The 18,858-nt window shown below is 42.7% G+C and overlaps 1 protein-coding gene across 2 annotated transcripts in view; it reads right to left on the bottom strand.

The window, feature by feature from the left end:
* pacrg (PARK2 co-regulated) overlaps window positions 1-12,258 on the bottom strand; it is a 299,906-nt gene extending 287,648 nt beyond the window's left edge. For both annotated transcript variants that reach the window (XM_043717409.1, XM_043717410.1), the window contains exon 1: window positions 12,064-12,258. In XM_043717409.1, the coding sequence (XP_043573344.1) occupies window positions 12,064-12,078 (15 nt within the window). In that variant the 5' untranslated portion in view covers window positions 12,079-12,258. The remainder of the gene's footprint in view (window positions 1-12,063) is intronic.
* Window positions 12,259-18,858: the final 6,600 nt, after the last annotated feature.

Genomic DNA, 18,858 nt, shown 5'->3' with positions numbered 1-18,858 from the left:
CTGCGCTTCTCCAGCAACACATTTCCATCTCTGATCTCCAGCATCTGCAGACCTCATTTTCTCTTTAATGAACACAGACCCAGGCAGCCTACAGAATAGTTTGATCAAACAGAGGCATAACTTTAATGTCAGGTTCTGTGCCTTCCATGAGCCATTATTAGTGAGAATTGCAGTTTCAAGTTGTAATGTGACTGTCACTTTTTTCTGGAGAAGGAAGAGGAAACGGTTGGAGGGACGTTTTCTAACGCTTTATTAGCTTGTTATTTTTGAGAATTGAGCCAATGAGTCATCTAGTTTTCCTGCAGAAACACAATGTGAGCTTTTGTTTTTGTTATATTACTTGTTTAATTCTTGAGGTTGGAACCCCTCTTTTGACCTTTTCACTTATTGTATATATTTGCATAAAGGTTGGGGTTCTAAGACCAAGTATTAATTCAAAAAGTAAGGGATTGACTTTTTGCAGGGGTTAAAATCCACCTTCAAGTGTCAGCTAATTTCAGCAGCATTGTTGCCAAGGTGTGATCTCAACAGTCGCACATGAGAAGACATTTTTTCTTTATGTAATTCTCCTGATTGGAAATTCCAAGCTCTCCTCTGTCATATTTTAAAGCCACCTTTATTTATACATCATGTTGCATGAATATGGTTGACCACTCCTCTTAGGATTTACTGCTTTGGGAATGTTTTCTCAAATATCACATTGGCTTAAGCTCAGTCCAAACAGTCATTAACGAGACCACAATTGTGAGTCTATACTTTCCATGGCTGGTTCTCTACACTGACACCATTTTCTCTCTGTGTTTGATTGGTTCAAATGTCAAAATTCAAAGAATCACGCCTATGTTCTTAATGCAAGCCAAAGTACATCCATTCTTTTGCCGAAGTTCAATTATAGTCTGGTGAAATGTGATAGACTAATTATTTAATTCTGTTGGGGGTCTCTAGAATATCTTGGTCCTCAGTACAAAATTGCTTCTTTTCATAAACCTATTATATCATTCAGGAATAGTTTTGAAACCTGTAATACCTACTGTTCTTGTCTGTTTCAGCACAAAGACTCAGACGGATCTTCAAGAAACTGAGAGTATATTCTGGTGATATTCATCGCTGTACATTGTAACCTTGTCTTCCAACTGTGGTCACATGCTAGGATTCTTCTATTTGCACTTTTATTAGATTTTATTGATTTATTTTAATTTTTTTGACCTATTTTCCCTGGAGCATCGGAGGCTGAGGGGTGACCTTACAGAGGTTTACAAAATTACGAGAGACATGAATAGGGTAAATAGACAAGGTCTTTTCCCCGGGGTAGGGGAGTCCAAAACTAGAGGGCATAGGTTTAAGGTGAGAGGGGAATGATTTAAAAGGGACCTAAAGGGCAATCTTTTCATGCAGATGATGGTGCATGTATGGAATGAGCTGCCAGAGGAAGTGGTGGAGGCTGGTAGAATTACATTTAAAAAGCATCTGGATGATTACATGAATAGGAAGGGTTTAGAGGGATATGGGCCAAATGGTGGCAAATGGGATTAGATTCATTTAGGATATCTGGTTGGCGTGGGTGGGTGGACTGAATGGTCTCTTTCTGTGCTGTACCGCTCTATGACTCTATTCTTGGACATCAGCCGAAATAGAGGTAATAGCAATATCAGATCTTTTGTATACTTCCTTTTCTTGTATTCACTCAAGGGACGTGGGTGTCACTGGCTTTATTTATTGACTGTCCCTAGTAGCCCTTGAATAGGTGGTGGTGAACTGCTTTCTTGAAGTCCACGTGCTCAGGGTTGACCCACAAAGCCCTTAGGCAGGTAATTCCAGGATTTCAGTGACAGTGAAGGAACGGCGGTATATTTCCAAGTTAGAATGGTGAGTTGCTTCGAGAGGAATTGGCCAACGTTGGTGTTCCCATGTATCTGCTGCCCTTGCCCTTCTAGGTGGAAGTGGTCATAGGTTGGAAGGTGCTGTTTCAGAAGCTTTTCAAATATCTTGAATTCCTTACTTCCTGCACGATTATTTGATTGATCTGCAATCTCATTGATTTTAAGTTGAAATGGAGCTGTGCACCCGTGGGTCTTGCTTGATACCATTTGCCCCCTTCGAGAGGTGGTTCAGCAGGAAAACAATGTTCAGTGAGGGGATAGTCTTAAAATGATGCGTTGATGTGTGTAGTAGACACAAGAAGCTGAATGACCCTATCGATGGTGCACTGACCAGCAATTCTGTCAGTGAGTAGCTTTGCACTCGGTCAAATTTCACCTCAGTGGCAAACAGCCGGTAAGTGGAAAGAGATTGGAATTTTTTGGTCAAAAGTTAAGGGTTGACTTTACATGAGATCCACCGTTATTGTACACAGTTGGCCAGGTCCAAAAACAAGACCAAGTTAAAGCTGAACCACATCAGGTCATCCCAGGCAGCAGTTAAAGAATGTCAGAAATGTGAGCCGATGAGTAAGGGTGAGCCAGATGGAGAAGGGGGTTCAGTTGGGCTGGGGCTGAGGAGGGTAGTCAGGACCAAAACTATAGAGGTAGTTGGGGCTAAGTGGAGAATAGGGAGAGTGCGAGAGGTAAGTCATTATTACAGCCAGGGTCATGGCTTGAATAAGTCGAGTCCAACAGAGAGTCAGTTGTGGGAGGTGGGGCTGGTTTGGGGTGGAATTAGGGTCGTGGAGTTCCCAGGACAGGCCATGGAGAGAAATGGGAGTCTGAAACCCCCACGGTTACAAGTAAATTTGTAATTGATCCAGGTTATTTTTCTTTAATTCACTCATGGGATGAGTGTGTCATTGGCTGTGCCAGCATTTATTGCCCATCCCTAATTTCTCAAATGGCAGCTAACAGTCAACCACATTGCTGTGGGTCTGGAGTCACATGTAGTCCAGACCAGGTAAGGATGGCAGTTTCCTTCCCTAAAGGATATTCGTCATCCAGACAATCACAATGGCTTCATGATCATCATTAGACTCATAATTTCAGATTTTTATCGAATTCAAATGCCACCCTCTACCATGATAGAATTTGAACCTTGGGTCCTCAGAACATTACCAGGGTCTCTGGACTAACAGTCTAGTGATAATACTGCAAGGCCACGGCCTCCTCTAATATTGTGCGTTCTCTCTGAGTACACTATATAACACAGATATAATCAAGGGAAAGAGATAGGAAATAGTGTTATTGACTGACAGAGGGAAGGAGCAACTGTAATCACTGCACCACCTGAAAACCACTGATGGAAAGAAACAAATTCACTCAACTCAGAGGAGTTTAAGGATGGATCAATGATCAAAAAAGATGAAACACCAGCAATCTCCTGGCTGTAAGAGTATTCTGATGATCAAAGTTAGAGATCAGAGCTGAAGATTTGCCGTCCAATGTGAAAAGAGGAGATCACCTGATTTTATCCAAATGTCTACTGCAAGAATATACTTCCTGTGGTATTCCCCACACTCATCCCTCATGTGTAAAACCCACAAATGGCAATGTTGGGTGGACCGAGAGATGTCGAAAAATCCACAAAAATAAATCAATAAATGCATTACAGTTTGAAAATGTTGAAGATAGGGTTATAAGCTTTCAAATTAAAGAATCAATGTCTGTGAACAGAAATTCTCCCCAAACATTTCCATTATCTCTGGAAGTCCAGTTGCTGATGATGGATGAGACACAGTGATTAGATCAATCCTTGTATGTGTGTGACTGCATGCCTCATAGACACAGACCGGGTGAACAACATCAAATACATCACTTATGATTGACAGCCCATGGATTCCAATTGAGGCTCAATAATTTTATTTTAAGTATCATTGATTTTTCAGGTCTAAACCCTATATCATTCACAGCATGCATGTCAGTCTGACATAGCCTCAAATTTCAATAACATCTAAATGCCTCCCACCCAAACAGAAACCTAACATGCCCTCAGCCACAGAAATATACAAAGAATAATGTCATTATTGTACATCACCAAATGAAATTTATCAGATCAGAAAGGTAAAAATAGTGGAAAAGTAGGAACATTTATTTTGTTGGATTTGCTAAAAGTGTCACACGAAAGAGTTTTGGATAGTGCCTGGCAGGCACATTACTCAAGCTGAAACCCAGCAGGAATATTTTACTGCTATCATCTATTATTCTGATCCCATAAGGAACGGGGACACTAAGGTCAAAGAGAAAGAATAGATCAGAGACAGGGCAGACCTGCAAACAGTCCAAGGTGAAGGACCTTGCTAATTAAGAGAACTTGCTAAGCTAGTGCTTCCCTAACTCTTTTCCCTGTGTGACCCCATTTTGGGTTGAACATTGACACAGTGCCTTGATGTGAGCTGGAGAACGGCTGTTTGAACTGGTCTGTGGTGAACATTACCACTTCAAAATCCACAACCCCAAAGTTTCAGCTTGTGACCTCACTTTGAATCCCAACCCCGGTTTTGGAAAGCTTGCGCTAAGCTCGTAACAATCCTCCTATCCTTAAGTAAAGCCAATGGGAAGAACTACTCCGAGACGATACTGTCTCTAGTTTAGGCTGTGACTGACATTGTAAATTTACACAGAGCTTGAGGGTTGCATTTTTATGTTGAAAAATATTTTTCTTGAATATTGTTTTGTTTTTATAGCAGCATTCACAACATGGTAACAACAATCATTGCATTACACAGTCTCTTAACAAAATAGGTTGTAAAAAGAATCTATATCTGGCAAATGTTCACTTGCCTAATTGAAAAAGGTTACTTTTCCCAGAAAGCTTCAGTTATATGTTGGTGACAGACAGCTCGAAGGCAGTGTCAAGGTTTAACCGGCCATGTACTCCATGGCTCGGTGCATATAACACAAGAAAGTTTTCAAATGCTCAGACAACTAGAACCATCTAACCCATGAGGATATTGGCTTCAGGGTTACTTGTAGTGGAAATAATGTCAGTTCTCTCCCTCCTACCCCATCCAAGTCTTCAAATCCTGTGCACTGGGCTGGCAGAAGGAATGTGGATGCTGAAATGGGTTTGTTTGGTTCCAATTTTCCACTCCCATGGATATGATTTTTGAACATTTTCAACACCACTGACTTGTCACTTAACTTGAACCTTTTCTAAGAATAGTCATGCAGTGGTCATTATATAAGTGACGGGCATGGATGTGAATCTTAACTAAGTGGATAGTAGAGATGAGGATGCCTTTGCAGGCAGTAGTTTGAGCAGGAGTGATCAAGAGACAAAGATATCATGGAACTAAATGCAAAGAAACATAATTTCTTTTGAGCTAATGAATGATTCACAAGAATATCTTTGTTCAAGTTACGTTGGGTTCTGTTTATCCTCAAATTATGATTGTAATGTTTTCAGACAGGCACTTGTTAGTCAGAGTCAACTGGTAGCAATATTTAATCCATGGAATTAATGTGACCTACCTCCTATAAATACGAATATATTTTGACAGAAAGAACTTTTAATATTCTTCCTAACTGTCCTTCTACTCCTGGACACCAGGGGCAGTATTTACTGCAGACAATGGGCATCTAGCTGAAGGTCCTGTGACAGTCCATGTGACCTCGACTGGTGAAGGCCCTCTGTTATTGATCAGTAGCAGGCCATCTCTAGAGTCAAGGACCGAAAGGAGCGGAAATGCTGACCCCTGAGAGTGCCAGCTTATCAGGGGCTGGCAGCTGCCCATTCCACCCATTGCCAGTGATACAGAAAAGCAGTAATACACCCCAGGGAAGATATCTTGAATCTGAGAGGGAGCCAGGATTGAGGAGAGTGAGGGAGGGATGTTGGGGTCATGAGAGAGGGAAATCCAGCACCAAATTCTGAGGCATGACTCTCAGTGCCCAATAACTCCCGCATCCCCTTCTTCCTGATGCCAAGTCCCTTAATCACACAGTGAACAATGAAAGGCCCACACCTCACCAACCTCATGAATTTACTTTTTGGAGATTTATGCCCAAAAATATCCCCGTCCTCCACTGATTGTATATCAGTGACAGCAGCATGAAGCCCTCATGTGGGCATTAATTACCAACTTACGGTGTGTAAAAGAGCTGGAACACCATCCCTCATGTCTCTACACCAGAATAAATGGGGTTGATGTGGAAAGGTAGCCCAATCCTTTTCCCCCCTCTCCTAAGGATAAATTATCCCCCACTACTAAAAACACCTCAGGGGTGGACATTTGATTCTGCCCCAGGAGTCAATCCAATAAAATATGTGTTTTAATAAAAATTAATTTAGCTGCAGAGATGACTCTTTGTGTAACTGTGGTACACTGAAACTATTGTATGAAGCAGAACTGAAAGTCTGGTCATTGCTTAGCTGGTTCAGTATTTTGAAACTAAGCAATTTTAGCCAAAGACAGACTGGGCAAAGGTTGTTTGTGGAAAGCATGTTTTGTGTCACCGATGATTCTTAATCTCCTGTAAAGTGTGAAGGAAAACCAGTTCTGTTTGCGAAGGAGCTGCTTGGCTCATTAATGAGCAGCTTGAGCAGCTACAGTCAATTTGCAAATTCTGTTACTCCAGTCTTAGCTGCAGTAATGAATTTAACAAGCATGCAGGTTTCATAGTTTCACTGTAACAATGACAGAAGTGAATAGTACAGAGCGAATTTGCTGTGATTCCTTCATTAAACAGATTCTTATCCTTGCCCTCTGAGCTGTAATCGAACATTTGGCTTTACTCACAGTGTTCTGCTATTGGAAAAAAACTAGAGATGAAATGGTCCAGTGTATCATGCCCTGGTTCAATATCCTGTTGGGAATATCCTCACCTCATTGGAATATACTCCAAAGCAGAAAAGAGTTTATTAAGCAGCACTCTTGATTTTTAAATATTCTTTCATTGGATCTGAGTGTCACTGGCCAGACCAGCATTTATTGCCTATCCATAATTGCCCAGAGGCCAGTTAAAAGTCAATCACATTACTGTGAGTCTAGAGTCCCATGTAGGCCAGACTGGGTAAGGACAGGGGAGTTACCAACAATAACTTGTGCTTGAATGGAGGCGGCTATCAGCAGCAGTACCCTTTACACAGGTTAAGTAATGAAGACATCAGTCTTTGCAAACACGATATTTGTATTCACTTGATGGAATTGTGTTTGGAGGCTTCCTGATAAGACACGTACATGGAGTGCCTTGGATGGATCCAGTAGTTCAAAGACAGAGCGACGTTCACTTCTGCCCATTTCAGATCTTGTCCACCTGCCATCCTGCAGGAGATAGAGTCGAGAGGGCAGTGCTGGAAAAGCACAGCAGGTCAGGCAGCATCCAAAGAACAGGAGAATCAAAGTTTGAGGCATAAGCCCTTCATCAGGAATGTCTGAAACGTCGATTCTCCTGCTCGTCGGATGCTGCCTGACCTGCTGTGCTTTTCCAGCACCGCACTCTTGACCCTGATCTCCAGCATCTGCAGTCCTCACTTTCTCCATCCTGCAGGAGATGTGTGAAAGAGTGGAATGTTGAAGCGGAGGTGGTGAAGTTAGCCGTCTTCTAGCATCTCTGAGCATTTGTGGAGAAGATGTGGGGAGTCTAAGAGTCTCGGTTTAGGGGAGGCAATGGTCTAATGATATTATTGCTGGACTGTTAATCCAGAGACCCAGATAATATTCTGGTGACCCAGGTTTGAATCCTGCCATGGCAGCTGGTTCAATTTGAATTCAATAAAAATTTGAAATTAATAGTCTAAAGATGACCATGAATCAATTGTTGGGAAAAAAACCCATCTGGTTAACTTAAATTCATTAAGGAAAGAAACAGTCATCCTTATCTAGTCTGGCCTACAGGTGACTCCAGACCCATAGCAATGTGGTTGACTGTTAGCTGCGCTCTTTCAGGCAGTTAGAGATGGGTAGTAAATGTTGGCCCAGCCAGCAATGCTCTTATCCAATGAATGAATAAAAAACAAGTTCACAGATATCAGCCTTTGGCTGTAGCGACAACACATAGGTGTAGAGGTAGCTCAGTGGTCAGCACTGCTGCCTCACAGAGCCAGGTACTGGGTTTGATTCCAGTCTTGGGGGACTGCATATTCTCCCTGTGTCTGCGTGGATTTCCTCCCACAATCCAAAGATGTGCAGGTTAAGTGAATTGGTTTTGGGAAATGTCCCTTTAGGGATGTGTATGTAGGTTAGATGCATTAGTCAGGGGTAAACATAGGGTAGGGGAATGGGTCTGGGTGGGTTACCTTTTGGAGGGTCGTTGTGGACTTGTTGGGCCAAAGGGTCTATTTCCACTCAACAGGGATTCTACTTCTAAAGGAAACACCTGATGTGTCAACTGGTGATCTCCCAGCCCCAACCTCTCTATAATGTCACATCCTTACCTGATTGGACTTTAATGGTTCCAGAAGGCAGATGACCAACACCTTCTTAAGGACAATTAGGGATGGACAACAAGTGCTAGCCTTGCCAGGGACACCCATTTACCATGAAAGAATTTTAAAAAGGGAAACCAGCATATCTGTGACGTGCAGAGAATGTTACCCTAAGCATGTTATATATTGCCATTTAAATTTCCCAGGAAACAAGAATGACAGCAAACTGGAGAACGAAAACAGGAATTGACAGAGAGGACTGTTGACCTGAAATATTTTGTGGTGGTCATGACAGCCCCTGAACCTTTAGGAAGCCTGCACTGGGTTAATGTCTAAGGTTTCCAACCTGAAATAGGTACACAGTACACTGAAGTAGAATATTTCTACCTAATTATCTCCTGCTACCGAGAATTCTGGCAAGAAACATGATTCAGTTTGAGGAAAATGCAGGTGAGGCGCATGATCAAAGCCTGAACTGGGCAGAGATGTTTCTGGAAGGAAAAGCAGAAGCATCATGCACCAGGTGCTGATGATCGCTGGGTCAGCTCTCCCCATCTCATGACAGTCCACACCACAGACAGAACCTCTGATGACTGGAATCTATTTATCAGCTCTGCTCCTCCACAGCAAAAAGGGATCTTTTTGAAAAATAAATTCTTCATAGAGCTGAAAAATTGCTTTTTAATCAATTGTTTTGAATCGGTAAAATCAGTATGCCTCAATCTTATTGGCATTGTGTTCTCCATGTCAATAAAACATGAGTGCTGTTGTCATTATGCATTTTACTTCAATTAAGAATCTGTTGTACTTGTTCCACTTCTAATTATCCGGAAAAAGAAATGGAAAAACAGCACAAATAAGACAAATTATTTATTGAATAAATCACAGATACTAAGAGATTGCTGATGTCACAGAAGAAAGTTATGAGAAGCTTGATTATAGATGAGAGTAAAAATAATAGATCAGTAAGGATCCTAGTATTGGAAACCTATTGCCACAGGAAAAAAATGCACCAACAATTAATAATATCTTTATCAAATAATATTTTTGCTTTGATCAATTTGTGTTACTCCAGATCTGCAACAAAACTTCCATGAACATCTTGCAAAGGCAATTGGTGAAAAGAATACTGTGTTCTGTTTCAGTCTCCTTACTTAAGAAGGAGCATTCGAAACAGTTTAGGGAAGGTTGACTTGACCGATTCCTTGGATTAAGGGGGTTATTTTCTGAAGGAGGGTTGGACTGGTTGTAAGCAGATGCTTCCTCCAGCTGCTATTCCTGTCAGGCATCTACAGAGAAACATATGCAGCTTGAGTCCTGAGACTTGCACTGATACTCACGGAGGCTGAGTGCACTGCTGTTTGTGTGCTAGTGACATTTATACTGACATCCTTCATTTTGGAGATTTCTATTCCCAGTTTCCTACATTAGAGCAGCAGGCAGCACGGTGTCTAGCACTGCTGCCTCACAGCACCAGGGTCCCAAGTTTGATTCTAGCCTCGGGTGGAGTTTGCACATTCTCCCTGTGTCTGTGTGGGTTTCCTCCCATAGTCCAAAGATGTGCAGGTCAGGTGAATTGGCCATGCTAAATTGTTCATAGCGTTAGGTGCATTAGTCAGAGGGAAATGGGTCTGGGTGGGTTACTCTTTGGAGGGTCAGTGTGTACTGGTTGGCCCGAAGGGCCTGTTTTCACACTATAGAGAATCTAATCTACATTTCATCTTCATTGCCTGTAATGTACTTACGACATCCAGAGTCTATAAAAGGCACTACAAAAACACAAGCCCTACATTTCTTGCTTTCCATCTTGAGCAGTGGGACTCATTACCATGAGGAGTGCTTGAATTAGTTATTACTAGTAGATTTTAGGGGAAGAAAGGTATCTGATGATAAAAGTAATGGAGAAATGTGATGAAGTTCATTGAGAAAGGATGGAGAAGATTCATTTCTAGTATAACTACTAATATGGACCTGTTGGGCCAAAGCACCCATTTCTGTGTTGTAAATGCAATGTCAGTTGAGTGGCATATGAATTATTGAATACAGCCCACTGCTCTGTGTGCCAGTTGCTCAGGATCCACCCTCTGATCTTATGTGATTCTATCATCATTAGATGAGGAGAGACCTAGTTGAAGCACTAAAGTTCCTGAGTAACTATGCTGGGAAATTGACATTGAAAGTGACATTTGGTGGCTGTGGAGATGCTTGTATGATCACTCCTGGTCTCACAAATGAGTTGTCAAAAGAGAGCGAGACGCAGTCATAGCGTTATCAGCAATATTGTTGATACAGAAGGTGGGGTCCTTTGAGTTTCTGAAGGGTCAGTAAAGCCATTGCCATTGTAACTCAGCTGTTTGACAATGCTCTGTGCTTCTGTGACAGAGAGAAGGAATGATTCCAGTGAGCACTGTTTCTTAAAATGCTTCTTTAACTTTTCATTGCATGTGGGTAAGTCGAGCAGGCCCACCCCTAATTGCCTAGGAACTGAGCACCTTGTTGGGTCTTTTCAGATGGTGCTTGAGAATGGCATTTCTGTGGCTCTGGAGTTGTATACAGGCCAGACCATGGTAAGGATGGTGGATTGCCCTGCCTAAAGGATGTTAGGGAAATAAATTGGTTCCAGATGATGCTTTGAGAGTCAGTATTATTGAATTCAGCTGTATAAATCTAAATTTATTCACTGAAGTTGCCATAGTGGTGTTTGAACCCCTATACCCAGAGCATAGCTTGAGCCTCTACCTTCCTAGTTCCAGTGACATTATTACTCTGCCACACTTTATCAAGAGCTTCACTTGGGAAGGGCTGCTACCACTTTCTGCTTAACATCTGTCATTGTGTGCAACTATAACATTGTCGGTTTGATCCCCACATAAATATTTCTTTCAAGTTAAGCTACGCCTTTACTATTATTGTTCATTCGTTCTGCTTATAAAAGGTTAATTCCCAAAGGTTTCAAACACACCATCTCGTGTTAAAGCAATTGCTCTTTGTGACATTCAAGAGAAAGACTATTTAGGGATCAATGCATGGAATGATGCACCCCCTTTATAAGATAGTGAAGCATTTGCATTCCTGTAAGCAATGCAACGGAAGATTCGATAACTTATTAAACCAAGTCTCTGCAGAGAAGATGTCACATCCTGAGTATTGTACTCTGTGGCAGGTGTGAACCAATATGAAAATGTTTCAGCCTAGTCTCTAGGCTTTCCAGCTACTGCAACTTGCAAATTCCAAGTGAACTCTAAATAATCTGTGGCTGTTCAGTGGACCAGGTAGACTTTATGTCCTTGAAGGGTCGCTTATTTAATTCGCCGGCATCACTACATGCCACACACTGCTGTAGTTTAGTCGTAAACGAATGTAAACTAAGTGTGAGCAATCCATTGGAAGGGGTAACCCTCACATTATAAAATGCACTGACAGTTTTAACGCAGGAATCTAAATTCAAACTTGCTGGGAATGCTTGAGCTTAAATCACGCAGCTTATTACATTAAAACCACTCAACTGAATTACTACCCTGGAACACATTGCTATTCACATATTTCTCTGTACATCTAACCTCAGTCCCAAACTGCAATCTCATTTTTAATTAACGTTGTCCTTCATTTTGAAGTAGTGTGAAGGGTTTTTATTCTGAAGCCAGTTTCAGACTTAGAATTTATTAAGTAGGCAGATGTGCAGAAATGAGGACCTCACCGTTTGATTTTTCTCACCTCCTTCTGCTATTTGGTAAAATACCAGAGTATTTTGGAATGATACATTTGACTTACTCTTGACTTGCTCATGGTGGGCAGCTGCAGGGTGAGTGTGGTGGCTCTTTGGTTTTTCAGGCTCTTCCTGTTTTCCTGCTTGTTTTTAGTGAAGAAGTCGCCTTGTGGTGTGTAACTGAGCCCATGAAGAGAGGCCAGCGAGAAGCCGCAGTAGAGCTTGCTGTGGGGACACAGTGTTTAACACCAGGGACTCAAGGCGTGTTTGCTACCAAGGTGCTGTTGCTAAGTAACAGGCATCAACAGCAAACGTCATTTCCGGATACTGAGTGAAAGAAGCTCATGTCTAAATGTAAAATTATGTCAAAGAGTAAAGTTACAGGATGAAGGTACAGCCTCCCCTGTCCCCTTCCCACTGCCCCCGCAAGCATATGTTTGTGACATTGTTTAGCATCTGGTTCACTAATGTTCTTTGGGGAAGGAAACTGCCATCCTTAGCTGTTCTGGCCTGCATGTGACTCCAGACCCGCAGCAATGCGGTTGACTCTTAACTGCCCCCCAGGCAATTCGGGAAGGGCAATAAATGGTGGCCCAGTCAGAACGCCCACATCCCATGAGTGAATAAAAATAACTTAGCAGCGGTTTACCAGGTGAGTTGCAATCCCTTTGCCACCAGTTCTCCTCTGTGAGCACACAATTAAGGGAGCATTGCTACTGCAAAATTAAATGTTTAACTCAGATGCCAGGAAGATGTTACAGAAACCTGGATCTGAGTGGTAGGTTGAGAAAGTGTGCTTCTCTTCATCCACTGGGTGACTTGTCTGAAATTGCAGTTCTACCTGTTTCTTTGGATGATGCAGAGAAGCACGGAGCTAAATATTACTTCTCATTAAAGAAGCCCATGGGCTGGGGAGATACTGGAGATTAGAGTGGTGCTGGAAAAGCACAGCAGGTCAGGCAGCATCTGAGGAGCAGGAAAATCGATGTTTCTGGCTTTGATTTTCCTGCTCCTCGAATGCTGCCTGACCTACTGTGCTTTTCCAGCACCACTCTAATCTTGAACCCATGGGCTAGGGTCCTAGTCCTCTGTTGTATTAAACAAAACAACAACTACTTGCATTCATACAGCACCTAGAGAGGTCTTAAAGTATTCCAAAATATTTCCCAGGAAGCTTGTTCAAACAGAATTTGACAGCTGTGATCACATGATCTGATTCCATGACTCTGATTACTTTAAATGCTCACTGTGTTTTGCTTGGTTAATGCTAGATGTAGGCTCAGTGTAAAGAGAATAAACTCAAGAAAATGCTGGGAGTTTTATTTTTCAGTTATTTGTGGGATTGCGCATCGCAGGCTGGCCAGTACTTATTGACTGTCCCTAGTTGCTCTTGAGAAAGTGGTGGTGAGCTGCCTTAAACCACAGCAGTCCATGGGTCCTCAACTTTTGGTCATTTACATAAATGATTTGGATGCGAGCATAAGAGGTGCAGTTAGCAAGTTTGCAGATGACACCAAAATTGGAGGTGTAGTGGACAGCGAAGTGGGTTACCTCAGATTACAACAGGATCTGGACCAGCTGGTCCAATGGGCTGAGAAGTGGCAGATGGAGTTTAATTCAGATAAATGTAGGTGCTGCATTTGGGAAACAAATCTTAGCAGGACTTATACACTTAATGGTAAGGTCCTGGGGAGTGTTACTGAACAAAGAGACCTTGGAGTGCAGGTTCAAAGTTCCTTGACAGTGGAGTCGCAGGTAGATAGGATAGTGAAGAAGGCGTTTGGTATGCTTTCCTTTTTGGTCAGAGTATTGAGTACAGGAGTTGGTAGGTCATGTTGCGGCTGTACAGGACATTGGTTAGGCCACTGTTAGAATATTGCATGCACATCTGATCTCCTTCCTATCTGAAAGATGTTGTGAAACTTGAAAGGGTTCAGAAACAATTTACAAGAATGTTGCCAGGGTTGGAGGATCTGAGCTACAGGGAGAGGCTGAAAAGGCTGGGGCTGTTTTCCCTGGAGCTTCGGAGGCTGAGGGGTGACCTTATAGAGGTTTACAAAATTATGAGGGGCATGGATAGGATAAATAGACAAAGTCTTTTCTCTGGGGTCTGGGAGTCCAGAACTAGAGGGCATTGGTTTAGGGTGAGAGGGGAAAGATATAAAAGAGACATAAAAGGCAGCTTTTTCACGCAGAGGGTGGTACGTGATGGTATATGAATAGGAAGGGTTTGGAGGGATATTGGCCGGGTGCTGGCAGGTGGGACTAGTTTGGGTTGGGATATCTGATCAGCATGGACGGGTTGGACCAAAGTGTCTGTTTCCATGCTTACATCTCTATGACTCTATGACTCTATGTGCTGGAGGGAGACCTACAATGCTCTTACAGAGGAAATTCCAGGATTTTGACCCAACAACAGTGAAGGAATGGTGATATATTTCCAAGTCAGGACAGTGAGTGGCTTGGAGGGGAGCATACAGGAGAAAGTGAGGACTGCAGATGCTAGAGATCAGAGTTGAGGGTGTGGTGCTGGAAAAGCACAGCAGGTCAGGCAGCATCCGAGGAGCAGGAGAATTGATGTTTCAGGCATGAGCCCTTCATCAGGAATTACAGGTGATGATATTCCCATATATCTGTTGCCTTAATCCTTTTAGATGGAAGTGGTTGTGGGTTTGGAAGGTGCTGTCAGAGGATCTTTTCTACATTGCATCTTGTAGATAGTACACACGGCTGTTACTGAGAGTCAATGGTAGAGGGAATGGATGTTTGCTGAAGTGGTCTCAACCAAGCGGGCTGCTTTGTTCTGAATGATGTCAAACTCCTTGAATGTTGTTGGAGCTACACTCATCTAGGCAAGCGGGCAGTATTCCATTACACTGCAAACTTGTGCCTTGTAGATAATGGACAGGTTTTGGGGAGTTAAGAGGTGAATCACTTGCCACATTATTTCTAACATCTGACCTGCTCATGTAGCTATGTGTTCATGTGGCGAGTCCAATTGAGTTCCTGGTCAATAGTAATCCCAAGGATTTTGATAGTGCGGGATTCAGTGATGGTGACATCATTGAACGTCAAGGGTGATTAGATTGTCTCTTACTGAAGGCCATTGCCTGGCTTTTGTGTGGCACAAATGTTATTTGCCATTTGTCAGCCCAAGCGTGGATATTGTCCAGATCTTGTTGCATTCAAACGAGGACCACTTCAGTGCCTGAGGAGTCGAGAGTGGTGCTGAGCATTGTGCAATCAGCAGCAAACATTTTCACTTCTGACCTTTTGGTGGAGGGAAGATCATTGAAGCAGTTGAAGGTAGTTAGGCCTGGGGCACTACTCTGAGGAACTCCTGCAGAAATGTCCTGATGCTGAAATGACTGACCTCTTACAACCACAAACATTATCCCATGTTCTAAGTATGAATCCAACAGTGGAGAGTTTGCCCCCTGATATCCATTGATTCCAGTTTTGCTAGGGCTCCTTAACGCTACACTCAATCGAATGCGGCCTTGATGTCAAGGGCTGTCACTCTCACCTCAACTCTGGAATTCAGCTCTTTTGTCCATGATTGAACTAACGTTGTAATGAGGTCAGGAGCTGAGTGGCCCTGGTGGAACCCAAACTGGGTGTCACTGACCAGGTACTGCTTTGTAGCACTGTTGGTGATACTTTCCATCGCTTTACTGATGATCGATGGGTTGGTAATTGGCCAGATTATATTTGTCATGTTTTTTGTGTATAAGGATATGCCTAGGCAATTTTCCATGTTGTCAGTGTTGTATATGTACTCAAAGTGTTTGGCTCGGGGAGCAGCAAGCTCTGGAGCATAGGCCTTCAGTACTATTGTTGGAATGTTGCCAGGGCCCATAGCCTTTGCAGTATCCAGTGCCTCTAACCATTCTTTGATATAACATGGAATGAATCAAATTGGCTGAAGGCTGGGATCTGTGATGCTGGGGACCACTGGAGAAATCTGAGATGGATCATCCACTCAGCACTTCTGACTGAAGATTGCTGCAAACGCTTCAGCCTTATCTTTTGCACTAAATAGAATCCGAAAGAACTGCAGATGCTGTATGTCAGGAACGAACACAGAAATTGCTGGGAAAGCTCAGCAGGTCTGGCAGCAACTGTGGAGAGAAATCAGAGTTAATGTTTCAAAGGTAGTGTCCCTACCTTTAAGCCAGGATGCCCAGGTTGAATTTCTATCTGCCCCCAACTGTGTGTTATAACATCTCTGTGTGGCTTGATTTATGGAAGCACTTTTGATGTGCTCCTGTGGCAAAGTGGTAGTGTCCTAGCTACAAGCCAGGAGGCTTGGTTTCAAGTCCCACCTGCGGAAGGGATGTGCTATAGCATCTCTGAATAGGTTGAGTAGAAAACATCTATGAGCTCGTAGCACCATTCCGCCACGTGCAGAGGGGTCATTGATTCAAATAGTATGATCAGTTGTGTCCTGGTGTCATCACAATGCAGAAGTATGTCAACGTTTCCAATGTGCAGTGGCCCAGGACCACCTGCTCGCTGTTCCGTGGACTAGTGCTTGTTCACTTAGAAGCTCCAACGAGACCACAAAGGCACCGGCCTCAGTCACAATTGATGATCAAGAAAGGGTATTGGATGGGCATTATCAGAGTTAAATATGCAGGTTCACGGGGGTGAAGGGGGGGGGAATGTGAATGACAGGTTTGCTCACATGTGCTAACTGGCCTCTTTCTGTCCTGTATTGGCTCTAGGGCTTTTAGACTGATCCTCTGTACTGAGTTAAGTTGAAATGAGGAGGATGAGTGTCTACGTGTCTCAAGCTGAAGAAAAAGCAACAATGTTACAGCAAGAAATTTCATCTCACAGAGAGTGGAGATCCTTTAGAGTTCTCGACCACTGAAAGCAGCTGAGGCCAAAGCATTGCATACTTTCAAGAAGAAGATGGTTCTTAGGCCAAAAGGGATCAAAGAGCATGAGGAGAAACCAGGAACAAGAAGCTGAATCGCGTGATCAGCCGTGGCCGTATTGAAGGGTGGAGCAGACTTGGAGGGCTGAATGGCCTACCTCTTTTAATGTTCACACTGTTTTTAGGAAGACTGTGGTTTCAGATCACTGAAAGCAAATTAGGATGCTTTGCAGAAAAAGCCTCAGCTCTGCTGGTCATCTCTATATGCTGAAATAAGGCTGCACTGTGATGGAGTATTTGTCAGACAGACAGAGGGTCGCTGTAGTTAAATCGCTGCTCAAACACTGTAACAAACTAGGAACCCCCTTAAAAACATATCTCAATGCCCCACCAGGGGAGATTGCTTTGACCCTCCAGGAATCCCTGAGGAAAACATAATAGAGAATCACGTACGCTCAGCCTGTGACTTTCCATCTCTTTATTTTTATAGAATTACAAAATAAATTGCCCCAAAATATCCACTGCTCCACTCTTGTGCATTTCCTCAAATGCCATCATTGCTCACTTACTGGTGTCCTGTATAACTCTCAACAATCCACACAGATATTCAACTCAAAGCAAATAGAAAGGAGGCCATGGCCTAGTGGGACAGTCTGTAGCCCAGGGAATATAAAGCTGATGTTTTGAGGGCACTTGTCCAAATCCAACCACGTCAACTGGTGAAATTTTAGGTTTAACTAATTAGATAGATAATAAAGCTAGTCCCGGTCACGGTGACTGTAGTATTAGGGTGTAGAAGGATGGTGTTGTCGAACTAACAAACTGTATGAGAAGATATTGTTGATTGGTTGGCAAGTGAACTCTGGTTATTGGATGTGCTGCCATGGAGAATGCAATAGCTAATGATCATTGACTAGTTAACTACTAGGCTGGTTTACATTGTTTAGTGAAGGCAATGTCTTGAGAAATGAACCAGGACTGGCAATTACCTATTTTGCAAATAGTATAAATGTTAGTGTTTTCCTTGAATTGGTATTCTTGTGAATTGTACTGATGAGTACAAAATGAACTACCTCGAAAAAGTGTCTTTTTACGACTATACTCAAGTTTTGTGTTACTAAATAAGTATTTGCATGAGCTAATCAGATATAATTACTAAGATTATGAGGAGTATGTGCATGTTGGACGATGTAGATCTTCAGTCCATAAGATCCTAAAATATTCTGCCTTATCCCTTCCCAAACAGGATAACATCATCAGATTGGGTGGAGCTTATTGTAGTCACCGACATTAACACTTTTAGAATCATTACCTTATAACAGTGACCAAGAAGATACATGAATTATTGGTAAAATCCCATCTGGTTTACTCATGTCCTTTGGAGAAGAAAATCTGATGTACACGTGACCCCAGACCTATACTGGAGCAACACAGTTGAATTAATTGCACATTGTAATGGCAGAGCATTCATTTCATGGAGAATTAGGGGTGGACAACAAATGCTGGTCTTGCCAGCGATGCCCACATCCCAATCAACTAATAAAAGAAATCATTTACAACTGTAAAGCAACCAATGCTGGAGATCACAGTGGGTCAGGCAGCATCCATGGAGGGAGAGCAAGCTAACGTTTTGACTCTGGATGACTCTTCATCAGAGCTGCTTCTCTATTGGATGTTATCAACACTATTTCCCTGTAGTGGCTGTGACCTGTTTCTGACATACAGCGTCCAACTTGCCACTTGGAAGCAATTCCATTGGGATGGAGTAAGTATCCTGGCTGACCACGGGGTTTCACTGAAAGCCTGTGCAGATTCCGAATGCTCTAAATGTCCTGCCTCTTCCAAAGATGGTGGCTGAGTAGGGCTCCTGACCGGAGCTCGTCTGCTCCAACTGCTTCTCTCCCTTCTGTTTTATTCTTTTTTTTCATTCATTTTCCTTGTTGTGGCTCTTTAGTTGTTTTTCTCTTCCTTTACCCAC

This window comes from Chiloscyllium plagiosum, chromosome 27, assembly GCF_004010195.1.
Source record: "Chiloscyllium plagiosum isolate BGI_BamShark_2017 chromosome 27, ASM401019v2, whole genome shotgun sequence".
Taxonomy (NCBI): Eukaryota; Metazoa; Chordata; class Chondrichthyes; order Orectolobiformes; family Hemiscylliidae; genus Chiloscyllium; species Chiloscyllium plagiosum.
This window is presented reverse-complemented; position numbering and strand designations above follow the sequence as displayed.